The 24,901-nt window shown below is 41.2% G+C and overlaps 1 protein-coding gene across 2 annotated transcripts in view; it reads right to left on the bottom strand.

Annotated features, from left to right (window-relative positions):
- Window positions 1-5,793: 5,793 nt before the first annotated feature.
- Window positions 5,794-24,901, bottom strand: part of RNGTT (RNA guanylyltransferase and 5'-phosphatase) — a 188,401-nt gene continuing 169,293 nt past the window's right edge. For both annotated transcript variants that reach the window (XM_048049476.2, XM_013180124.3), the window contains exons 15-16: window positions 11,279-11,402; window positions 5,794-8,570 (exon numbers count right to left, since the gene is read on the bottom strand). In XM_048049476.2, coding sequence (XP_047905433.1) covers window positions 8,407-8,570; window positions 11,279-11,402 — 288 coding nt within the window. In that variant the 3' untranslated portion in view covers window positions 5,794-8,406. The remainder of the gene's footprint in view (window positions 8,571-11,278; window positions 11,403-24,901) is intronic.

Below are 24,901 nucleotides of genomic sequence, written 5' to 3'. Positions count from 1 at the left end.
CATTTCAGCTGCTCCCTCGTCTTCCTGAGAAAGAAGAATGAACTTGGAAAGTTCTCTCTTAAAAACATATAAACTAAAAACTTTTGCTGCCATGTAACTTTATGTCAACACAATCACCTGTGTTTAACAGAGTTCTTTTTCTTCTGAATAACAAGCCTGAACAAAACTTTCCATTATACCTGGTAAACAACATTGCTGGTGTGATTCAAGACGGTTTGGACGGCGTCCCATAGCCTAATAGAATAGGTGCAATCTTGTGTTGTAAGCCACCCTTAGCTGGGGTCATAGCACCAATCACTTGCCTGAATGTCAGAATGAATCTTTCCACTAAACCACTAAAGTGCTTCAGCCAGGCAGCGGGCTGATAATGTGCCATGTCTGATATCGTTTCTTGTAGCGAACAACAGGAGCCCTTTGGATGTGAATTGAGTTCCGTTGTCACTTAGAATCTGTCCAGGAACTTGAAAACGAGAGTCTTAACACTTCCAGCATCTGCACTCAAGTAATTTACACAGAATATCACAAGCCATTGTGAAGGAGCTTCTACTAGAGCTGAAAAAAATATGACTTATGTAAAGTGCAGGGAAAGTTTTCTGGATTCCACCTACTCCAAGGTGCTACCCCAAAGAGCAGCTGGTGTTTGAGGGAAATCTTGACATTGCATTGCCGTTTTCTTTCTGCATCCACCAACCATCATTCACCCCACAGACCGCCTGGCCAGCATTTAGTTAGCAAACAGGACCTGGGTTTTGCAAGAAAAGCTATTCCACGACCACATTCTACCAACTGTGAAAATTAAGTTCCAGTTCTTTCCAAGTAAGGGAAGCTGGAAACGGTTGCTGTATGCGTGGCTTTTCCCACCCATTGCCACAGTGCTCACTTCGCGGTGAGCTTTGCCCTGTGCCACGATGCGTCCCCATGGGATATGGGAGGAGGGCCATAGGACAGACCAGCCACGGTTATTTCCATTGCAATATCCCCCTGCAGCCAGCGGCAGGCATGACAAACATCCCGCATTCACACATTGACTGGTAAACTTCGGACAGGACAGAGTGGCCACAAACACGTCCATTGCTGTAACTACACTGAAGTCATTGCTGACATCCTCGGGGGTACGCAATGACCTATGACCAGTTGCTTTCTGTAAAGGCAGGCAAAGCCCACGCGACTTCTAACCTCTCCAGAAAGCCGCTGTGCCCAAATGTCGGTGCCCAAATGTGCCCAAAATGACGGTGAGAACCTAAGCTCAGCAGAAGGCAGACAAACCTTTCGGCGTGACGGCTCGTCGTGCTGAAGCAGAGTGGCAAACGCACAACCAAGGGGTCGTGCAAGAGGTGGCAGTCTTTTTGGCCCTCGGTCCGTTGGCTTTACCAAAGAGTTAGTGCGCCTGGAGAGGGGGTGAAGGACCAAGTCACTCCGGGAAAAGAAGCCCTGCTGCTTTGGGAGGGAGGAATCCTCAGTAAGAAATGGCTTTCCGATAAATGAGCATTATTGTGAGGCGTTTTGTAGTTGCGATGCCTCAAGGATAGATTTGCATTTGCATATCACACGCTAACCAGTCCCTTGTGCATCATTTAAGCTCTCTCCACACAAGCAATGCTCTGTCAGTTTTCATAACCCAGCTGCCTGTACAGGAATTGCTCTGTTTTTCCTCCCAAAACTGTGTGTGAAAGCAGAAATGTTCTGCGCTCACAACTGGCTTTAGGGAATGGGTAATTTTGTCAAATCTCCACTAACTCTGAAAATATTTTGCCAGTCAATTTATCAGGAGCTGCTGCATAACACAGTAATTCTTGCATTTTACACTTAGTGAGAGGTGTTCCTTTTTTTTTTTTTTTTTTTTTTTTTTCCCCTCTTTGCAGCATTAACAAATGTTTCGGGCTTTTGATGTGTGCCACACAATCCTGAGCAGAGGTACGGGCACGCATGCTGAACTCTTCTCCGTCAATAAGGTGAGGAGCCCCAGCGTTGCAGGCTGCCGTTTTCACTCCATTTCTGCAAGCCTCATCATCGCTCCCTCTTCCTCTGCAGCTCTGGGCCAGCCCAGCCAAGTGCTAATGCATCCGTCTGTAATTTTCTGTAAGGCATCAGGAAGCCTCACGGCACAGCCAGGCCCCCAAAAGACAACAGCTATTACACACACACACACACGCGGCTGTAGTGCTCGGACATCTACTCTGCGGCAGATTTCTCCTGCAAACTGGAGAGATACGAGAGTTACAGGACTTAATAACTGCAGAGCTGTAGCCGACACTGACCTCCTTTTGCTTCAGCCCTGTCTGCCCGCACGTTTGTCACCGAAGCACGGGTGGCCCATTCCCACCGGTCAGCAAACGGTGAAAAGCGCAAAGCCAAACGCAACTTTTCAAACTCCAGCATTCGTCTGCCACGGATTATTTGTGCAGGGCAGCAGCGGGTCACTCGCTCACTCATACGGGTAAGTATTACCCGGCAGCAGAATTATCATTGATTTCATGCGATTGATTTTTCAGGCCAACGGTAACATACTAAATCTTTTCTTTTAAAAGAACAAACTGTCATGGCAGGAGAAAGTGAATTAGTCCAGCAGCCCACTGCTATCAAGACCAGAAATCCTTTCAGAGACGCAAGCTTTCCACTGCCTGATGGGGAAAAGGGACTCTTTTTTTTTAGTGCTTTCCTAGCACTTATTTTATGGGTCTCAAACCTCCATATTGTCAAACCGGAATTCTTCATTAAAAAGACCTTGCATAGGACTGTCTATAAACTGAACCAGAGGAGAAGGCTGTAGGTACTTAAATACACAACAAACAGCACCAGCTGCCAAGCAAACTGACGGGGAATTCAAACTAAAATTATTTTTCTATTCTGATCTTACCTCACTACGAGTCAGAGCTTACCCTGGAGGGAGGCCTGTCTCTGGTGTTCCTGCCGTGCCGCTCGGACTCTGTCCCCTTGTCCCCTTACCGCCAGGGCTCTCAGCTTCTCCCGCTGTCCGCCTGCACCCTAATAGCAGTGATTGTGGTGCATTTCTGGGACTTCTTACTCCGGAGTTCATCACAGCAGGGTTTGGCCAGGGCACCTGATTTGTCTTTTGCCTCCCCAGTCCAGAAGCCAGCTCAGTTCCTCAGCCTCAGTTAGCATTTACGCTGGCAAAACTTGATTATTCCCGTTGGCGGGGTGTGAGCTGGGAGGAAACCATTTCAACCATTTGGTTGAAAATTTTCCATCTCTTGATGATCAAATTAGTTCCCAAACTCTTTGAAGTACGTTTTGATAACAACGAGGTGCTGTTTCTCCAGTGTTACACACTCAGCGCTCACGCAGATGCATTTAATACGATAACCTTATCGCCTCCTCGCATTAGAGGAAACTCTGAACATTTAATTTTCTCAAAGTATCATAGATGAATGCTCCCGAACCCAATTTGTGTGCTTTCTGCTAGTCAAATAGGCACAAAGATACTGAGGGAGGAAAAAGAGGAGGGAGAAAGGGGGCACGAGCAGTATATCTTACCAAATAAATTCTTACCACGGGAGTTGACTTGACTATAATTTGATTTCATTATTTTTTTTGGTTATTTTTACATCCAGTGTTTTCCAAACGAACTACAAATGGGTTGCACTTAAATTTTATTTTTTTGCCGTAGTGGAAAGCAAGATTATTTTCCTCTCATCAAGTTCATTGAGCATCTTTCACGTTTTCACACTTAGGATGCGCTGTTGCTGGGAGGTTCTCGCACTAGCGCTTGTTACAACATGCTCAGGTACTCCTTGACTGCTCCCTACGGATTGAAATAAAACAGATTAAAATGAGCCTGACTGAGGGAAAACTGTGTTTTGTATGTCTCAATCAACCTCCAGCCCCAGCCCTACGGATCTCTGCACCTGAACACATACTCAGCGTGTTGTGGAGGTCAGCAGGATCTCACCAGGGAAGCAGAAGGAACACCAACCTGTATTCCCACTGCGTGCATTAACTAATTAATCCAGACGTCAGCACACGGGGTACAACTTACCTTTGTTTGTACATGAAATAAAGAGACGAGGGTCATGAGGGAGGGAAGGAGGAAAGACTCCTTGCTCGTATGATGAATACAGTCACAGCTGGCAGATGCTGCTTTGATTTCCCCGTGCAAGCGTGATTGGAGCGACAGAACTGCCCCATCCGTCAAACTTCTGATCTGCAGGGCTGGCATCACACGGGGACGAGAGTACGGGCGCCGAGTGGAGGAGCACTGCCCTCATCCAACCCGGATGGAGGGTCAGCCACGGGGGCACAGGTCCCAGCCTCACATCTGATGCCAGGACAACTCGAAAAGCAGGCGGGCGGGTGTAAGATGGAGGAGGGAGGCTGTATGTGCAAATCGTAGGAATTTGACACTGCAAACAAAGGGATACGGATGAAACCTCAACTCCGTAGGGTTCCTGACTCTCGGAGCGTGAAGTGACCCCAAACAAGGTGGGAGCAAACCTTGAGCCACTGTTTTTAGAAGGATGGATGTGATCCGGCCATATCAGGTATTTCAGCCAAATGCCGATCTCATGGAAGTTAGGAGAATGGCTACGATTTAGGATTTGGTTAAAGAGGTACAAAGGAAAGCAACGCCACATATGGAAAATAAATAGCTCTTGACCAACTAATCCAATACTTTTAATGAGATTATAAATTTGATTGACCACTGCAGCAATTTTGATGCAACCAGATTTACACTCAATAAAATATTTAATGCTGTGCTCAGAAGAGCATAATAGCACAGGGGACTAACATAAAAGGACACGTATAATATCGATTTAAAAAAGAACTGGTAGAGGAGACTCTGAAGAGACATACAGACATCTGCAGGAGGAACAAATTGAACTTCTGCTCTCATTCTCTCTGCACTGACTACAGATGAATCCCAGGAGATTAGCTTGCTGTGCCAAAGCCTTTGTGAATACTCTTGGGTCCTGAGATACAATTATGCATTACACATTATGCAAATACAAAGTCACACCTCACAGACACAGAACTGATGAGCTGCTGCACTGAGGAGTGGGGATGCTGAAGGACTGCTCCTGTGAACAAGCGAACACGAACCACAGCACGATGTGCCAGGCACGTCAGCCTACCTCCTGAATGCGTACAGACTACTGAACGGGAGTTAAAGAAGTTACTGAACCTCCCCAGGTGTGCTCAAATGCCAGGTCTGGTTCGGCATTCACACTCGAACACTGGAAAATCAGAAACGGTTGAGAGAGGCACCACAAAGAGTTGTACAAATAACACACCCATTGGAACAGCATACCAGCAGCAGAGGCAGGATCTTAATTAGAAGGAAATTTCAAAAGCCAAGATGAGATTTTTAGTTCCTGAAGGATGCGCTCTAGACAAATTCCTGAAACAGCAAACACCCCTCCTACAACACAAGTCCAGGAGTTGGTCCAAGTAGGTGCCCTACCAGCTTTAGGGGTACGCTGATGACAAACAGCCAGGGAAGACCTGTTCAGCTGCCTCTTGCACAACTTCTCATACAACTGCACTCTAACACTGAATTGGATAAGCTACCTAATGTTAGCCTGTCATAAAATAGGTACTTCGCACACCTTTTGGTTCTAGGAGCAGCAAACTCTACTTAAAAATGGCATAATGGATCACTACCACCACTGGCTCAGGGGCTGGGAGGTTCCTACCTGAGAGAAAAGCCTCTGACCTCTGGAAAATGTGGAAAACTGTCTTGGAGGACTGAAGAGTAGTAACACCACAGTGTTTTGGTGCTTGAACTGATACCAGGACAGCACAAGGCCTCAGAAGTAAACACATCCTTAGCAGCAGTATTTTAAACCATTGACTTTATTAAAATACTTAATACATAGTTTGCAGAGGAATGTACTTACATTTTTGGAAACTGCACTGAAACCAAATTTTAATTATATATTTAACAAAAGACGTAACAGTGGATGATATCATGCTGTACACCAAAAAGTAGACAAGTTAGGGTTTTTTTTATTATCATTATTTTCCTGGCACAGACTCTTCTTTGCTTCTTAGCTTGAACATCTTTGCTCAGTCTTGAACATCTAATAGCAGACAAAGGAGGTCTGCATTTCTCACAGCATGAAACCCATCTGGTCCGAGTGAAATTCTGTTTGGTTTTGTCAGGTTCTTCATTCAACCAGTAAATTCCAGAAAAGCAAAGGCAATTGACCTCTCTAAAAAGCTACAGGTCATAGTGCAAGGACGGTTCTGTAATCAAACATGAACATGGAGCTCTAAACTTCCTCAGAGTCATTGCTCTTTCACAACATCCATTTCAAGTAGAATGTGAAAAGATGCTGTCCGAACACAAGGGCTACAACACATTCATGAGCTTGGTGGAATGCACATGGAAGCGAGCTGCAGCCTGATTCCTGCAGCTCTAAAGTAAAAGGTAAACCAGAAGCTAGGTCTTGTTGAAATACAAGATGCAAAGGCTGGGAAGGAGAAAGAAGGAGACAGCCTGGAGACATCCTTACAAGAATGAAATGTAGTAACTCATTTAAAAGGCTGCAATCATCATATAAGTTGCAATTGCCATAGAACCATGAAGATCAGCGACAAAAAGTTTGTTACAACAATCTCAGTGATGAGTGTAATTGGGGGGAAAATGTTTATACTAAGTGAAGAAATAATTGTGTTTCAATGCAAGATGCATAGAGGCTGCATAGGTTTTCACAACAGATTCATAAGGCTCTTTTTAAGAGATGATTTTGCACCTTGCATAGGTGGTATTATATCTTTTCTATAGATAATATGCAGAAACTATGTACAGTTGAAAAAAGAACTTTGATGAACACATTTTTTCCCCTCAAGTTTTACCATAGTATAAAAAGTAACTTATTTAACTCCTTCGGTTCTCTGAAACACGTGTGGAATATCCCAGAAAGAGATGCGAGGAACACCATCTAAATGATGCCACGTATATTTACACAGCAGGTTGAAACAGCAAGAGAAGCCACCACAAAGCATAGTCCTAAAGCTTCCATGTAGAAAAGGAAATATTGCAGGAGTTAATTTCGCTTACAAACATTAAAACTCATTCAAATGGAAATGTATTTTAGTTATAACGAATTGATGATCGTTACTGATCAGACTGCTGGATGAAGGATGACTCGTACTGACGCGGTAAGTAAACTATAGAAAAAGCCAATCAGATCCCTGCTTGTTAAATTGACAGTAAACTTTAAAATCTGCGATAGTTTGGTTTCTAATTAACCCCAGCTCAGAACAGCTCCTCCATGAGACAACGAGGACGCAGCTTCCCAGAATCAGTATCATCGACAGCTGCCAATGCACTGCCCTGAGAGTCACCACGTATTAACGTGCTTCTCCGTTCGGTTCGAAGAGAAGTCAGCCAGTGGCTTCACGCGGTATTGTCGGACAGCCAACCCCAACCACCCCCATAAACGGTTCATCTTCGCCCTGCAAATTATCCCAGCCAGGAGACCTTCCCTGCGACATGGCTCTCTCCCACTGAAACTGCCTTCGCCTTCACGCAGGAGCTGTCTGGCAATTCTTTTGCCATTTTGTGCCTGTATCTAAGACGTCATCATTTGCACTGGCTATACCTCTTGCATATCACAGTGAAGTGTACTTTTTCGTAATATTTACAATAGTATCACTGTGGAGAACTAAGCCCTGTACTAGAATCAGTCTCAGAACAGAGACCTTAACGCTAAAGATTTGGTGTATTCCTTATCTACAGAGGAACTTAAAAGGCAAAGCTAAAATCAGCCCACTATACATTTGGTGTGTTAGGTTCAAAAGGAGAAAAAATAAAACACCCAGCACGTTCCCTTTCAAAAGGATGCTATTTACAAGAGGGATTCACTTTTTTAATATTTCAACAACAAAAACCCAGCTAATATTAAAATTAGTGAAATCTAAGAAGGCTTAGTTTTTAACCAACACAGTGCGGAAACAACATTGCTGTTTGCTTTTAAACACAAGTCTCAGAAATGCAGGGAAACTAGGATAAATTATGCTACGGGTGACAAACTGCAACCAGTTGAATAACAATAATAAAAAAAAAGTTTTTCTTTTTTTTAAACACAGCTTCTAAAAAGTACAGCATTCCAATGTTTTCGCAGTTCCAGATTGCTGACATTATAAATTAAAGGTGAAAAGGTATCCGTATATAAACAAGGCAGCTTTCCCTTGATTCCACTGTACTGTTCTTGTCTAAACCTTTGGAAATTTCATCTTCAAATACCAGACGGTAATGTTGACTTTGTCAGTTACAAACCAACGTCCATTCATGATGTGGAATTTGGAGAAAAACAACAACAAAAAAAAAGGAAAAACACACCTAGGTATTTACAGCAATTCAGGTATTTCTTTTTCCAGCCCTCACACTCGTATTTCACTTTCTGCAGCAGTGTAAACACGCCATCCGCTGAGCCCGAGGCCTTATGTGATGGTACGCGGCCTCTTGGGCGGCGGGGGTGGCATGAGTTCAGTGTCAGGGTCGAGGTGGTGTTTCCGTGGCTGTCCTTGGGAAGCTGCCGTACACCTGTCGATGAACTCGAACAGCATCTCCTTCGTGACCGGGTTCTGGATGCTATTGCACACAGCTGGGGACAAAGAACATGTTCTGAAGTTACCGAACCAATCTGTTGTGGTATTTGTTGCACTTTGATAATTTGATCCCCTTGTTGAAAAATAAATAATGAAATAAATATAATAAAAAAATAAATAAATTTGGCTCAAGTAGTTGGCCTTAACACGTAATTGCACAAGGCTGCTCTGTCAGGAGTCAACCGTTTCTGCTCTACCCCAGAGGTCAGCAAAGCACCACTGCCACAGCGGGCATCAACCTCACGAGAACTGCTATTTTTAAACAAAAAAGTCATACACGTGTGTCTGTGGGTATATGTGCACTGCTTCACGCAGCAACTATAAACGTGCCAGGAACTGACATCACATTGGGGCAAGGAACGGCAACAAACGGCTCCTGAGGCCTGGCCTTAAGACACTACCCAAATCCTAACACTTCAAAACAAGACTGGCTCAGTAGTGAAAACCTCCAAACTAAGGCCACTTTTTCTTCCATCACTAAGTACTATAAATACTATAAACCCAATGCACGGTACTCGTTTACCCACGCATTTTTACGTGACAGAAAGACCTGATGTCAAGCCGGGGGTGTGTCTGGCACACTAGGTCTCATGGTGGACAAGGCCGCAGTCCTGCTTGGTGGCCAAGGCATGCATGGATAAGCACGTTCACGTTACTTAACACAACTGCCCAGGCCATAGCTTCTAAATTATAGCCAGCAGGGCTTTACGGACCATATAAAAAGGCTCAATTCTCTTAAAACAAATGGCCCCAAGTTGCACCAAGGGAGGTTTAAATTGGGCACGAGGAAGAGTTTCTTCACAGAAGAGTTGTTCAGGCATTGGAACAGGCTGCCCAGAGAAGTGGTGGAGTGTGGACGAGGCACTGAGGGACATGGTTTAGTGGTGGATTTGGTAGTGTTAGGTGGATGGTTGGACTTGATGATCTTGAGGTTTTTTTCCAACCTGAATGATTCTGTGATCCTGTGAATATTATTAATAGTTTTCCTATGTAACTTTGTGCTCCTCCTCTATACCCCTAATTAATCCTCCCTAGAGATTTAGGGAGTACAAAACAAACAAACAAACAAATCCACCACCAACAAAAGGGCAAGAAATGAAGTATGAATACTGTGGCTGTCTTGGAAAAAAGTACAAGATTATGAGAGGATAATGTATAGCAGGTAAGGCCGCAATATGAATGCAACTTTGTGGAAAAATAAAAATCTGTTGTCTCCCTAGATTATTAAACCACAGTAGGACCCCCTAAAATTTACTTGCAACATAGCATTGTTACAAGTAACAATCAGCATATACTTTCCTGACTCTGGCTGCTCAAAAATGGAAAGTTGAAGTAAAAAAAAAAAAAAAGAGACCGTTCTATTCTAAAAGTTCCAATGGAAAAATTTAAATATTTCTTATAAAACAGTTCTTCCTGTAGCATTTATTTTATTTTTAAGGAGTTCATTATTGTTTTGATATGGAAAAATCAAGAAAAACTTAACTGCTCCACAAAGGGAGAAAATATGAAGACAAAAAGGGCAGCTGCACATGCTCTTAAGAAAGAAGGAAAGAAAAAATATGCTACTCCTTAAAGAAGAGGAGACTCCAAACAAAACTATTGAAAGAGTATGCTGAAACAGAGAAAAGAAAATGTAGGACATGGCGTTGTTGTACTTCTATAACTTTTGTGGCCCATTCCTCTTTCTCACACAGGGCTGTTCAGCAAGTCTTTCAGCTATATTCTGTGCTGGTTCCCTAAGGTGCCAACAGATTTATTATCTCCTGACAAATGACCATATTTTGTTTATGCTAGAAAATCTACTCACTGCTGAGGCAGAAATAAAAGTAGAATGGCTTAGAAAAAATCCTACATATTCTACACATGTTCTAGTAAACAGCGTGGTCTTAAACATGATTAAATTTCATTTTGGCTCCTAAAAAAAGTCAGTATCAACATGACTATTGTTGGACACTAGTCAGCCTTGGACACTTTTATTCAACTTCTTAGACTTTACCTGAAAGTAAACAACAGTGCTTAATTTACAAAACTTGACAAAATCATTTTCGGTAGAAGAAAACAAAACTCTCATAATTCCACAGGGATAAACCTACACCTTTCATTTGCTTCCTTCTTCATTATTTGTAATACTAGTGTGGAAACTTCAGATGACATTTTCTCTTATTAGTTTTCTTGTCCATCCACCAAATAACGCTTCTGGCATTTTGAATAGAGGTGAAATTATAATGGATTTTTTGTTCAACAATTCAACTCGTAGCATGCCAGTTTGCATTACTTCACTAAAAACCAGCACAAGACCAGGAACTGTTGTCTGTTAGTCAACTGCTACTACAGTACCACTGTAAATAAAATCTTTCTTGGGTCTCACTTAAAAGGTGTGCCCTACCATTGAAAGTGTTTTTGAGTATGTGTTTGCAGTTCTGCAAAGACTTAGGCGCTTGTTTCTGCATTATGTAAAATAGCGCATGAGAGTATCTGTTTAATTGACTTCATTAAACAATCCCGCTGAAGCCAAACGATTCATGGCACATAAAAGCTAAACAGGACAGAAGCATTTGCATGGTGAAGCATTATTATAAGTTATATATGCCAGGATTCAAAGTAGAAATGAGAACACACAACAAATTTCCCCCTTAAACTAGAACAGAGTTAAGAAATCAAAATGTGAGCCTGAGAAAGTTTTAAAGTGTATTACTCTACTCACCCATGGCAGTGCTGTAGGCATTTGGAAAGCTTTTGTCTACTCTCTGTCTCATGAAGACCCAGCTGTTGTTCTCAAACTTGCACTCTATAATCTTATTATCATACTGCTTCAGTTCTTTTGTTACCTGTTTAAAAAAAAATAGTTGGGATAAACATACTATGCATTTCACTTTTTTTCTTTTTGTGACAAATAATCCAAGATGAAGAGCTGTCCTGCATTTTTCAGTAACGTGACTCCATCCTACACAGAAAAACTGCACAGACTCCATCTCCATATACATATGCTCAGCTACTCAACATTTTAAAAATACTTTTCAAATCTGCTGTCAATATAAAGCAATTATATTATGCTAAAACATCAGCAGCTCTAGCAGAGGGGAAAAAAGTCACTTCTGGCCCAAATGCAAATGGGTTTCCATGGGAATAAACTGCTTCCAGTGTAAGTGCTACTGCCAGCCTAAGTGCACGAAATGTATTATCCATGTTTCATCAACCTTCTTTGTTGAAGGTCTCAAAGCCAAATGTCAGATTTCAATACCAGAAAGAGCTTATGGAAAATCATTCCACTCTACTTTATTGAGGATATTTTCTTTTCTTTTTTCTTTCCTCCTCATTTGTATTAAAAAAATAATAACAATTATAACTCCAAAATAATGTGGGACTTCAAGCCACACATGAATACCCTTCAGGTCTCGTGTTATTGATTCATAGATTTGTCAGCAACCAATATCCTGAGCTATTTGTCTCTGTTTGGCAATGCTGTGTGATTTGGAAATGTAGTTTACACGCACTGGCCTTCCTAGTTGTTTTGGCTACTTCATCCTATGCATCCTAATCTATGATACAATGCAAAAATTTCAAGTAACCATGGTAACTGGAGAACCTTATCTAAGGCTTTAACAATTTTACCCATATACTTCACTTTGTTCCAAAGAGCCACTTCATAAGTACAAATCTGTATTTAACTACTAGCTGTGCTTAGTTTGCTAGAGTTTACCAATCAAAAGCTACACGGGGTAATACAACATGGGTTGTATTAATGGGTTCAGCATCTTGGCCTAAGTGCTCTCATAAAAAGGAGCTGGTTATTTCAATTCATTAGCATAATTCTTCACCTCTGTTGTCTACTCAACTCCCGAGCAGTGACAAAGGAATTTACTACCGTTAGGGTGATGCAGGTTTCAAAAAGGCCATAACTGTCTGCAGGCAGCTTAATAGCACATACCATGAAAAAGCACATGAACCTGTTTTCCATTAATTCCAGATAAAGGCGATTAATTAACAAAAAGGTTCTCTACATGGACTGAGTCATCCTACACTGCATGGTACATGCCTTGTCCTTAATTTGATAAGCAGGACCGTAACATTTTGCTTGGCATTTACTCTGAGTATTTCTGTTCATTCCCAAACAGGGAGCTCTGGGATTTTACTCGTCAAGCAAAAATCATGCTATAAGACAATTCTGTTCAACTCGCTTACAACTGACGCCTGCTATGCTGTACGCTGCAGAGCCAGAGTCAGGTTTCCATGTCACGCATTATTCCTTTCCCCATCCCATCACCTGTAAAGAGCTTTTTTCCTAAAATCATTTAATCCTCAAGCAAACTTTGCATCTGCTCATGACCGCCTGGATCAAATTAACCAGTTACCCAAATGACCAGCCTCTGCCTCTCTGCACAGCACCTTAGTTCTTCACATCCACGTGGAAAAGCTCCACGCAGTCCAGATGTTTGACTGACACGTGCTCACTGGACATATTCTTGTTCCATTAGGTATATTGAGGAAAACACAGTATCCTTTTCTAGCCCACTATGGATGTACAAGCACAGGAAGGAACTGTTGGCTGCACAAGGACTTGGGAAGGTGTATTACTTCGAAAACAGCTGCCTAGTGGAAATGGGGGCAGCGGGGGGTATGGCCATGTGTCTGATTTTCTGCCAAAGCAGGAAAATGTTAAAAGGATCATCTGCCAGAGAGAGGAATATATAAAACTGAAGGCAATGACTTCAACTAAATAACAATCTCATACGGCTTTCTCATGGTTTATCATTCTTCCAGTGTTTGGATGCTTAGAATAGCAATAAATTAGATGGCAGCTCTATCTGACTGTGGCAATTAAGCAGCATTATTAACTACCTAGATAGTCGCTTGGCCATTCATTAGCAATCTGAGAGACACATCCTTCTACAAAATATGAACACCTGCCAAAGCACTGACTTAAATGATTTTTCCTGTTAGAAAAATGGTGATCGTAGTCTCTAACAACTGCAAGTTGTAGTAATTACTTTTATAAAGGAAGAAATACAGCACATATTGATCCCAATACTTTAAGTGATGTCAGTCTTACAGAAGTATCTACCGTAGCTTTTATGTACATTTTAGCAAATCCTGGGTGTTTTTGATTAAGACGACAAGTACTCTGAGCACAACATGTTTTTCAGCATTAAAACCATTTTTCTATCTTAGTAGACTTCTAAATGAGTACTGTTTACACACAGGGCTAAACAAGCCCACAGTGATCCTCGCATCTATAATTCACATCCTACATCTGCTATCACCTGTACGCTACTTTCTGGTGCTTTAGCTTCAGAGTGGAAGAGGGAAACCATCAAATCTAACTGTCTTGAATTTCCTTCCCTCTGGGAACTCACTCTGAACTGCTCAGAATGGTGTCTTCCTAGTTCTCCCTTTGACTAGGTTCAGCCTTTCTTCTTCCCCTGGAGTATTACAGCCTGTGGGAGTAACTGAATATTGCACCACCGTTTCCCTTCCTGAGAGGTATTTCCCCCAGCCAGCACTTCTCAGAAATGGGAGAAGCGTCCTAGGAATGACGGCAGGTCTCAGCCAAAACACTTATCTTCATCAGCAGTGATGCTGTTGGTGGAGTGCCAATACTTCTGCCTCACTGTTGATAAAACGCCTTGAGCCAGCATTCAGTGATTTCAGGATGGAAATTTCAATACAGAAACACTAAGGACTCCACGGAGCCTCCATTAAATACTCATTCCCTAGCCTATTTTCAGACAGCGGGTCACAATTAGAATCCCAGAGGATCACATCTCAGACTTGGGCATGTCAGAGGTGATGTGCATCAGGACAGTGCTTCTGGTCTGGGCCACAACTGTGTCCTGGGGACAGGGACGGACGGTCACCAGCCCGTGCACTACCTGCATTCCTACCCAGAGAAGGAGCAGGAGCACTCGCTGTTCCTGACTGCATTTGCTCTAGTTATCAGGAACCAGCCTATTTACCCAACAGAAATCACTTGCTAAAAATACAGATTAGCTCCCTCTTGGAAAGTGATTCGCTACCTTACTGCTAGATTGCTAGATGATAGGAAAAAAGTGAGCAAGAGTTGCACCCCCACTTTAGCAACAGCTCACCATCAAATCTGGCTGGACACAATACAGACCATTAGACTACAAGAAGAAAACAGCTTTTTGCCTCTCCCTGCTGAGACAGGTTTCCCCCTGCCACCATCATTTGTGCTATTCACTGTGAAAAACTGCTGTTTTTTTCACCCAAGTCTCCCTCCATTCCCCATTTTCAGAAAAAAAATATATTAAAAAAGAGAAATACCTAACATATCTTAAGTTGCCTCGCTTAGCAGACTAATGGAGTCATTTTGAGATGAATCACAACAGTGTGTTTATATGCAGCCACATTTTACATTAAGTTAGGGCAGGATGTGAAAAAATCTTGAAAAGATGAAAAAAGAGAAACCATTTACACTGAATGTAGTTAGGTCTGGTCCCATGAAAATAGCTGCATTTTCTGTGATACTACCAGTAGCCAAGGTTTTTCTGTGCACCTCCACTCAGCACTTGATGATCAGACTGGGCCACCATTTCCCCCGTTGAGTCATTCTTTGTTTTACTTGACACGCGTATACTTTCTCTGAAGACTTGATTCAAACATTAACCTCATCATCCCTACTTTCTCAGGAGAAAGAAATCCCTGGGCAAGCTGCTACTTTACATAAGAGGTATTAATGGTAAGAAATTAAAGTAGTTAATATTTCAGAAAGCTTGTCCAGAATGGACAATCTTAAACTTTACAAATGCTCATATTTTTTCATATTCAAGTTCTTAAGAAAGAAAAAAAGAGGTAAGTTTTTGGATAAATGGAGACTTGACTGAAAGAAGGCCTATGTTTCCATATACATATGTTTTTCAAAGCAACTGAAATTATTTTATCTCAGTAAATAGTCTATTTAAAAGACAGTCATGTTTGTAAGCAAAATCTTAACATCCTATATCCAATCCTTTATTTCCAATCCTTTCTCTATTTAAATGCCTTTTGTTGCACTTTCCCCTCTATTACCAAACATTTATAGAAAGAAAATTGTTCTTCAATGCACCTATTTCTCTTGCTTATTCCACATGCAAAGTCATCAGCCTATTTCCGAGATCCCAGAAGAAATGATCACAATAATAGACACAGAAAATGGTAACTTTCATGAGAACAAATAAGCAAAAGCAGCAGTTGAAACCTTATGAAATTAAAACGATCTCCATTTAGAAACAGAGAATTAAACAAGGAATTATAACACAGAGGCAAGACAGAGCAGATTCTCCTCAGAAAATAGATTTTTTTAATAGCTAGCATGTGCAATGGAGGCATTCTTTTTTGATAATGCTCAAGCATATGAACTGTTTTCTTTTTTTAAACTTGAGTTTCAATGCCTGCGGTAGAAAAAAGCTCAGAGCTGACAGAAGGTCTAGAAAGAAATTCTTCCTCTCTGATAACATAACTAACTTTTCTCCATTAGGATGCATTCTCACAGCCGAAGCAAACAAACAAGCAAAATAAGCACATTCCAAACTAAGCGATCAGCCCTGTGCACACGAGGGAGAAGCCCTTGGGTGGCTTCCCAGCATCCTGCTGGAGGAGAACTGCAGCCCACCCTTCTCTTGTCAACCACTCTGCAAACATGAAACCATGTTTTTCCAAGAACCGTCCGAGAACATGACGTTTGCAAGCTCCTTTGTCCTGAGGAGATCGGGGTACGTTCAGCCACAAGTGACAGCTTAGGAAGCGAAGCCTCTCCAGCAGAACAGCACATCTGAAATCCTGCCTTCTGCGTTACTGTCAAACGCTGGGACTGCCCCACCACACTCCAGTGCAGCGTTACAGACATCATTTCTGAACTTCTCAAGCAGGACTGAATGACCTACACAATAGAGGAAAATTAACCTGCCCGCTGCTCCTGTGACTCCGCAGCAGTAACGGCATCATTCGAAGGTCGGGGATGAGCAATGGCAACAGCCAGGGAACGAAAAGAACAATTACATGGGGTTTAGAGGAAACGAAGAGTGGTTGTGACTTCCTGAAGGAACAGGATGGAGACAGAAACAAAGCAGCAGCAGTAACAAAACGAACTGCCTCTGAAGATAAAATGATAAGCCAAACTCAAAATGAGGTATTTCTGAAGGCTTCAGACTCAAAGTTATTCCTTCAGTGCTTCTTCCCAATTTTTGGACAGCTTCTTCAGATGCTTTAAACAACTTTCTTCCCCATTCATGTAAAGTATCTCGTGTTTTACATAGTAAAACTAAAACTTCTCAAAGAATTATAAAAATATAAAGGATGGTTATTAAATACCTGTATGTACCATTACCGTACGCAGACCCACAAATATTAACACTGACAACTGGCAGAAATTCATCAGTTAAGTAAATTGCTTCATATTTTTACTCAAGCCAGAAGAGATTTCATAATGTAATTTAATATCCATTTCTTAATACAATTCAAGAGATTATTTTATCAAAACCATAGATGTGTCAAAAGTAAAATAACAACACTGGTAATCCAATTCTGTTGCTAAATTAAACATACTGATTGTGTGTCCTTTTAAGTAATGTATTACCCAACAAACAGTGATCAGCTTGGGTAAACAAAATGCAGTTGATACATTTATTTAACATTAAGGAAGCCTTTGAAATGTAACTACGCTGCTTCTTGTGTGCATAGGAAATGCTCCTATTTTGAGAGCTCATTCCTGGGAAGGAACGTAAAGAAATACAAAAATTTTAACATTTTTGTTCACAATACATTAAACCACATTGCTAACACCCAGTGTTGGAACATCATAGAACAAACCAGAAAGGAAAATGGTGTGATTCAAAGTCACAAGAGCGTGTTTTTTCTGAATTGTAGATTTTTTTTTTTGACTTCCAGTGCCTAGTACTCACAGTTCATGATTTATTCTTTCCTGTTAATATGTAAGATTAAGATATTCTTTGAGAAAATATTACGTGTAGTAATTTCAAATATGGATACCATTTCCTGATATGTAAAATGGGCTGCAGTCCTGGGGCTTTCCTGACAACTGACTGATGGCAACATCAGGAATAACAAACCTTCCTTGCGTTGGTGATATTACAAGCTTAATGACTTTCCGTGCCAGCTGGAAATAGATTTCTTAACGTATCCTGGAAGGTTACAAGGTACACCCAACCTTACAACACCATTTGAACTACCTGTAAGAAACCTGTGCTCTTCTGAGCTTTGTTTGGGACCACAGGTCTTGAAAAGTTAAATGAACCAACGTAATAAATGGAAGTTGTCCCAGATAGATAGCCCTCGCCCAGGCACCCTCCTCAGCAGAGGTTTCTGGATCAAAGAACACCAGATCTCCCTGCACATCTTCTACAGAAACTGAGAAGCAAGAATCCTGTGCTAAGGACCCGTAAACTCAGCATACCTCCATTGGGTTGAGTTCTTAAATAAAGTTGTATTAAAAAAGCATCTCGTGGCAGTCTGACCCTCAGCACGCATGGATGGAAAAGGAGGAACCTGTAAGGGGACAGGGCAACTTCAGCAGCCCTCCAGGTGGTAGGAGAGCAGTAACAGAGCTCTCAAGGCAGGAGTCAGTGTGAACACTCATAGAAGATGATGTGGATTTGGGGCAAACAGAGCTTCACTTGTTGTACAGCTCGTGAATTTGGAGAAACAGGTAAGAACAATGCTTCACCACAAGCACCTGGAAGAACTTTGCAGAGGCCAGAGGTAGCCCTCTTGGATTTGGCACAGCAAGAATTGGTAGCACAAATAATCTGTCAGCCCTTCAGCATCCCTGAATGCTGAAACTTGAGGGCATTTGTCCAAGTCCTGAACTAAAACAGACAGATGCAAGCAAAGGAGAATACCCCATCAAACTGTTGAGCGGGTGACACAGAAAACAAACAAAAACCTTTCACTGGAATATAAGGAACCCCCAGGAGGTTTCTGAAAAAAAGCTACCCCCCACGAGGAAGGTAAGAAACTCCAAGAGGGGAAGACAGAGCTAGCTAAACCAGCAAGGATATGTGGTGTGAGTTGACTGAAAAGCTGTAATCCTAATGCAGCAGGGATTTCTGAAGGAAACATTTCACCCAGAACCTGAATTATTTTGAGGACTGTATTTCTGCTTGACATGAGCTAGTTCATGAAAACCACTCTTAACCCCGATTTGTGTTTTTTATTCACTCAAACTGCTTTTACAGAAGGGAGACAGCCCCAAACTGAGAGCTCTGCATGCTAAGAAACAAAGATCCAGCCACAAGAGTCATGCACCAACAAAGAATACACTTTGAAAACAACACCTCATTCATAAATTATGAATTTCATAAGGCTTACTATTCTTAGCTTGCAAATGGGGAAGCAGAGAGAGATGGTTTGTGGTCACACACCAGGGAAAGCATTTACCCCCCCATTAGGTTCTCAAAGCCCGTCGTAATTACCCCTTAGGTACTTACGCTCATGATACCAAGAAATCCTGCAACACAGGGCAGCTGAGATCTCTTTAATAATTTATCGGTAAAAACCAAAACAAATCTTCCAGAGACAAAGCAAGGCTATCAACTGTTTTACAACGTCTGGCAACACTATTTCTATACTTCCAAATCAGAGAGGGAAGCTAGGTGACTGTCAGGACGGGATAAAGAAGTTAATTCTGACATAGTCTCTTTTGCATGTTGGACATGGGTCTTGTAACAAATGCCGATGTTTATCATACCTCGATTTTACAGTATACTTTCTCATAGGACTGTTTTTCATCTTTTCTCTATATCCAAGTTGTTACTACCGTAGGAGTCTATTTTTATCTCGTTTTATCTGTCTGTCTCACACTCGACAAGAAGATCTGTCGCTTGTTGCCGTCCCCCCGTGGATCAGTTTGCAGGGAGAAGCCCTGCAGCTGTGCCATCAGAAGCTTCCCATCAGCCTTCTTGTGCCGACTGAAAAAAAAGTTCTTTTCCAACTCAGATAGCATCGTTTGCTGTTTATTTGGGCCCTGGCTCTACAAACTCTTACTCTTGTAAGTTATATATCTCAGGGCGGTATCATAAAATCAGTTAGCTTGTGCTAGAGTTACCAGGATCAGGCCCTAAACCTAATTCTAGTCGTTGCTTATGCAGGTTGTGAAACGTTCTTAGAAATGATATTCTGCTCTTTCTGAAAAACGCCAAATGACATCAGAATAAACCAAAAGAAATCGCAACTAGAATTCAAAGTACCAAGTAATTGCGAGTGAGTCTTTCAAACCCACTTTTACTTGTAACAACATGCAGCTTTCAAAAAACAGCCATTATGAATCATATTCTTTTCTTCCATTTTGCTCCCAAACAGCTAGCTTTATACGCTTAAAGTTTTTTTCCCTATAAATCAAAAACTCACCACTGCGAACAACTGTGTCAACGCTACAAGGAAATCTGTTTGCTGTGTTAAACTGGGCTTCAAAAGCACCAATTGAACGTACATTTGTGATCGCAAGTAATGCCTATTCTTATATCCACTCAAAGTGTTTACTTTATTACAGCTTATTATAAATGTACTGCCTAAAATGCAGCAGCATGACTGTTCAATTTCCAGGCCGTAATTTTATGATAATCATATGTAATATATTCATGCGTCTATCCACTGCCTAACAAAGCCCAAACTGGTTTGTTAGCAGCTCTGCTTTCCCCATGCTTCACATTTCTTCGCCTTGGAACATTACTGAATAACAACAGAAAAAAAAAAGATATAATCAAAATTTTTCTTTATATTCTCACTATAGCAGTCATATGAAGAAACATATAACGCTGGAAGTTGAATTTGGCATACTGACATTATCAAATACTGGTATCTAAGTGATATGTAAATTATTAAACATGCTATGAAAGCATTATTAGAAAGGTTGGGGGTAGGGAGCAAGATTATAAATTTATAAATGTTTTCAACATCTAAAAATCCTATTAATACTTGAAAATGTTGAGATGGTACAGAGAGAATGGAGAATGTTCCCACGAACTAAGACCAGAACTAAGCTAACTCACTTTTAATCTCCCATATTTAATGTGTTTCGCTTTTTGCCTTGGAAATGTTTACAAAAAGTAGTCAATTTTTTTCCTTCATACACTTCAGAGGCAATTTCTAGTTAGTCATAAATCTGATAGTAGAGCATGCAGAGACTTAAGGGACCTGCAGGAAATAAAAATTCAGACAATTCCCATCCACTCCACTAGACTGAACGGCTTGTCATCAACTAACTCTCCTAAGAACCAGAGGGTCAAGCTAAGGAAGACAGCTGAGCCTTGTTCACTGCAGCTTTCATACAGTCTGTGCAATATTTAGTATCTTTAAAGAGTGCCAGATCTTGAAATCACACCAGTCTCTTAGAGTAGAACATATTTTTCAAAAAAAGTTTTTAGTTTCTGTGTCTGTAAGAAACCAAGAACTTTAAATTTTCAAGGACTGGATAACAAAAAAGTCAAACTACAACCATTTTTAAAACCTCATCATTTTGAGGGGATGGGACTACCCCCGACTGCCGAGCTTGGAGTTTGCAGCACTGAGAACTCAACCTTCAGTTTTGTAGCTCGTGACACCGGATGAATTTCAGGTGACTGCTAGAACCACCTAAATGAGGAAGCTGATAAATGCCTTAATGAAACACTGCAACAATAAAAACCACAAAGCCAAGAAGAGCCAAATAAATCTATTCAGTAATACTACAAAATCCAAATAATAAAGCAAAGATTTGGTGGGGAAAAAGAGCTGTGAAAGCCACGTTAAGGATTTTTCATTGTATTTTTCATTCTTCTGTGATTTCAGTTAGAAGGAAAACAGGCTTTTAGCTTTTTTCATTCCTGATACATCACAACATAAACAGATTAATGGCTACTGGCTTAATGCAGACTTTCAAAAATCAGCTTTGATCAAAGCAACTGCTGTGGTCTAAGTCCTCAACTGCCCTAACTCACTTCTTGACTGCCTTTCTAGTGCTGAGCTGGCTCGAACTCCCTCCCCTTTCTTGAATCGTTTACCTTTAACTTCAAAGCCTAACTGGCTTTGAGGCTTAAATCACAGAAATCTTTATTCCTCCTTCTTCAAAAGCAATTAAAGATGTTCAGTATAATTTGACCCGCTATCTAAAAATCTATGCATGCAGCTCCTCCTGATCGTTGTGGGACTACAGAACGGAAAGGGCTAGATAGGGAAGTTAACGGTGGCTGAGATGCAGCAAATGGCATGACGGTGCCCGTCAGCTGCTGAGGTCAGTCGTCTCAGAGAAGGGTAAGCAAGGGCTAATCCATCAGTGGCACAAATTTGCTGGTAAATGAGGCAAAGGAGGGGTCCTTCCTGCTTTACAGTTCATTGCAAGCTCCTCCTTTCTATTTGTTATTAAAGAATCTGCAGGTTTAAGAAGCCAGATTTCCAGGGACAGCGCTGTAATGGACGTGGGGTGGGTGACAGTCGGGTTGCTGTCATCACAAGGTGGAGGAACGCACAGGGACGTGCAATAGTCATGGCCTTGCGAGAGTCACAGCTGGCCTCAGACGACTTTACCCGATGTGGCGGTCAGAGAGACCGCTAAACTTTTTGGTCTGTTTGGACAGAAACATTTCTAGACAAATCAGGGTGTGGTTTTTTTTTTTTTGGTTGTTTTCTGAGTTTTTGCCATCAACTAACAAACAGGGTTACAACTTTGAATGGTGAACTCTGACAAAATTCACATTTGGAAATAGAACCTACCAAAACCCTGAAAGACAGGAAATTTGGAAATGCCCGCTCTAGATGAGCCCATTTGTCCTGGCTTTGCTCACAAACGTTGACTTTATTCAGCAAACCAGCAGCAGCTGCCAAAGGCGAGCAAATCCAAGAAAAGTCACTTGGGTTTTCTAACCAGATGTCCTTTCCAAAAAAACCTCCTCAGACAGCTCTGGTCTGCAAATGCTTCCTGATGGGCTGATTCTTAAACCCTCCAGAAATCGGAGAAATTAGAATTTGAGCACTGTGCTCAAGTTTTGTTTGAGTGGCCATCCCCCTCCACCTGGGGCCCAAGACTGAAACAACATTAGTGCTGTAAAAAATACAGTTTAAAAAATTTGATTTGCTTCCCGCATGATGTAACAGCATTACAAATAACATCATAAACCCATTCTAGAGATGGCCAATGTCAAAATCAATCATTTAATAGTCCAGCCAGGAAGGACTTAGAAGAAATAAATTCCTAAAGGCTTTTCTCTACAAGAACAGGCAGTGCTGGAAGGAGGTAAGAAAAGAGGAAAGAACAGGGAACAGCACCGGCAACTCTGATCATCTCAAAGTGTGTTTTTCTACATTAAACCAACTTCATTAGTATTCTTTAGATAAAGGGTTTTATATACATAATTCTACAGTTGAAAAACCCAAAGTAAAAAGGAGCTGATTTGTCAGACCAGAGCGCGCACACTGGGGAAAACCCAAATTGAAACCGAAAGCCCTGTTTTGCAGCTTCCTGCTATAACTACTAATTACTAATTACAGATTTTTTCCTTAAAGTTCTGAATGAAATATTAACAAGCTAGTAATTAAGCTTTTATTCAGAGTCTGTTTGCTTTAGTGTTAACTTCAGTGTTTTAAGTCTGAAACCTCTGACTCACTGATCTCTAAATGTCCTTCTAAATTATTCAGAGATGTCCTTTGTTTTCCTTCTGTTGAAGTTCAGTTACTCCGAAACCTCTTTCTATGCATTAACGGCAGCCAGAGTGTAACCAGTGGAAAGAGAACGTAATGATGTAGAAAAATACAGTGAGTGGCATCTTGCATTACTGCGTAAAAGAAAGAAAGCATTATTGTCTCCGATTTTGCTTTTGCATCTTCCTGTACGCTGTTTCTACTATAAACCAGCCTCTTCCCTACATCCCACCCATGCTTCTTCAGATATTTTGTTTATAGAAAAGAAATGGTTTAATACTCAGTTCATCTGCTGCTACAGTGGTCAGCAACCAAGCATGGCTAACCATGACCCACTAATGAAATGAAGCGGGAGCTGGGCTGCACTTGGCTGTATTACCATTAAATTACAACCAGATAGGCTAACGTATGACACTAATTGGGCATTTTATTTCTCGTGCGATGCAGCGTTAATATGCAGGCCGTGGGTGGATCCCCAAGGCAGAGCAGACCATGGGCGACATAAATACCTCCAAAAAACTGCCTGCGGGTTGGCAGACTTGGAGTGAAGAGCTGGACTAAGAGGCTCTATTTTCTTACAGCCTCATTCCCTCCCACTGGGTCTTGGATGACCCTTGGATGACTCTCGGATAAGCTCTGCAAAAGTCATCCTCGGGCTTTTTTTCACTGGGTCTTGGATGACCCAGTGAAAAAAAGCCCGAGGATGACTTTTGCAGAGCTTATCCGAGAGAAATGTCCTCCAGCAGAACCGAGGTGTTTATTTCCCTTCTGTGCCAATGCTGACTTCTCTGCTTGATGCACGAGGAATAGATAAAAATCCCACACCAGTGCCTGTACAGAACCAGCACAGCATCTCACGAATCTACCAACTGAGAACATACTCAAATATTTTTTTATTACAACACATTAAGCTAAAATCAATAGATTCATTTACTGAAACAAATTTAATACTTCAGCTAATCAAGAGAAAGTAACATTTTTCTGAAAAGAAGTGACATTTCATTATAGCATTCAGTTGTAAAGTCACTGGCAGAAATTTTTCAATATACCAATTAAACAGTAACTCAATGAAGTTAGTAACATAAAAAGCAATATTGCATATTTACAGTTTCCTCCCCAGTAAATGAAAACATCTATAGTTCTTCGCAATACAAACAGAACGTCTACACAATGGTTCTAACAATGCTGCCACATCTTTGATTTCTCCTTTTCAAATACTTCTACATTATTTTTCACAAAGATATAACATGCTATTTTCTCTACAATCAACCTTTTTTTTTTTTTTTTTTTCCTTTGGAGAGAAGCAAAAGTGGCATTTTGAAAACTTCAATTTGCTGAAATATAATAGCACCACTGAGCTCTGTTGTTCTTCACTTTTATTCTCACTTTATGCTAGAAAGATAGAACTGCAGTAGTTTTACTGTTGCCAAACAAAAGTAAATAAATAATGTTTTTGTTGACTATTACATAACAAGATACTGCATCTCTATTATTAAACTGAGTTTTAGTACATATTTCTCTTTCTCAGATGTGAAAATTTACAAATACTATAATCATTCTGGAACGCCGCCAAGCAATTATATACGTGAGCCTTGCAATGATACACATGAAAGTCAATTCATGAAAAAATTCATTTAATAGAATATTTCACTGCGAGTTATGCCCATAGAGGACTGAATTACTACCAGGCTGTTTAGTGATA

Source organism: Anser cygnoides, chromosome 3, assembly GCF_040182565.1.
Source record: "Anser cygnoides isolate HZ-2024a breed goose chromosome 3, Taihu_goose_T2T_genome, whole genome shotgun sequence".
Taxonomy (NCBI): Eukaryota; Metazoa; Chordata; class Aves; order Anseriformes; family Anatidae; genus Anser; species Anser cygnoides.
The sequence above is the reverse complement of the archived record's forward strand: the minus strand, read 5'-3'. Positions and strand labels throughout refer to the sequence as shown.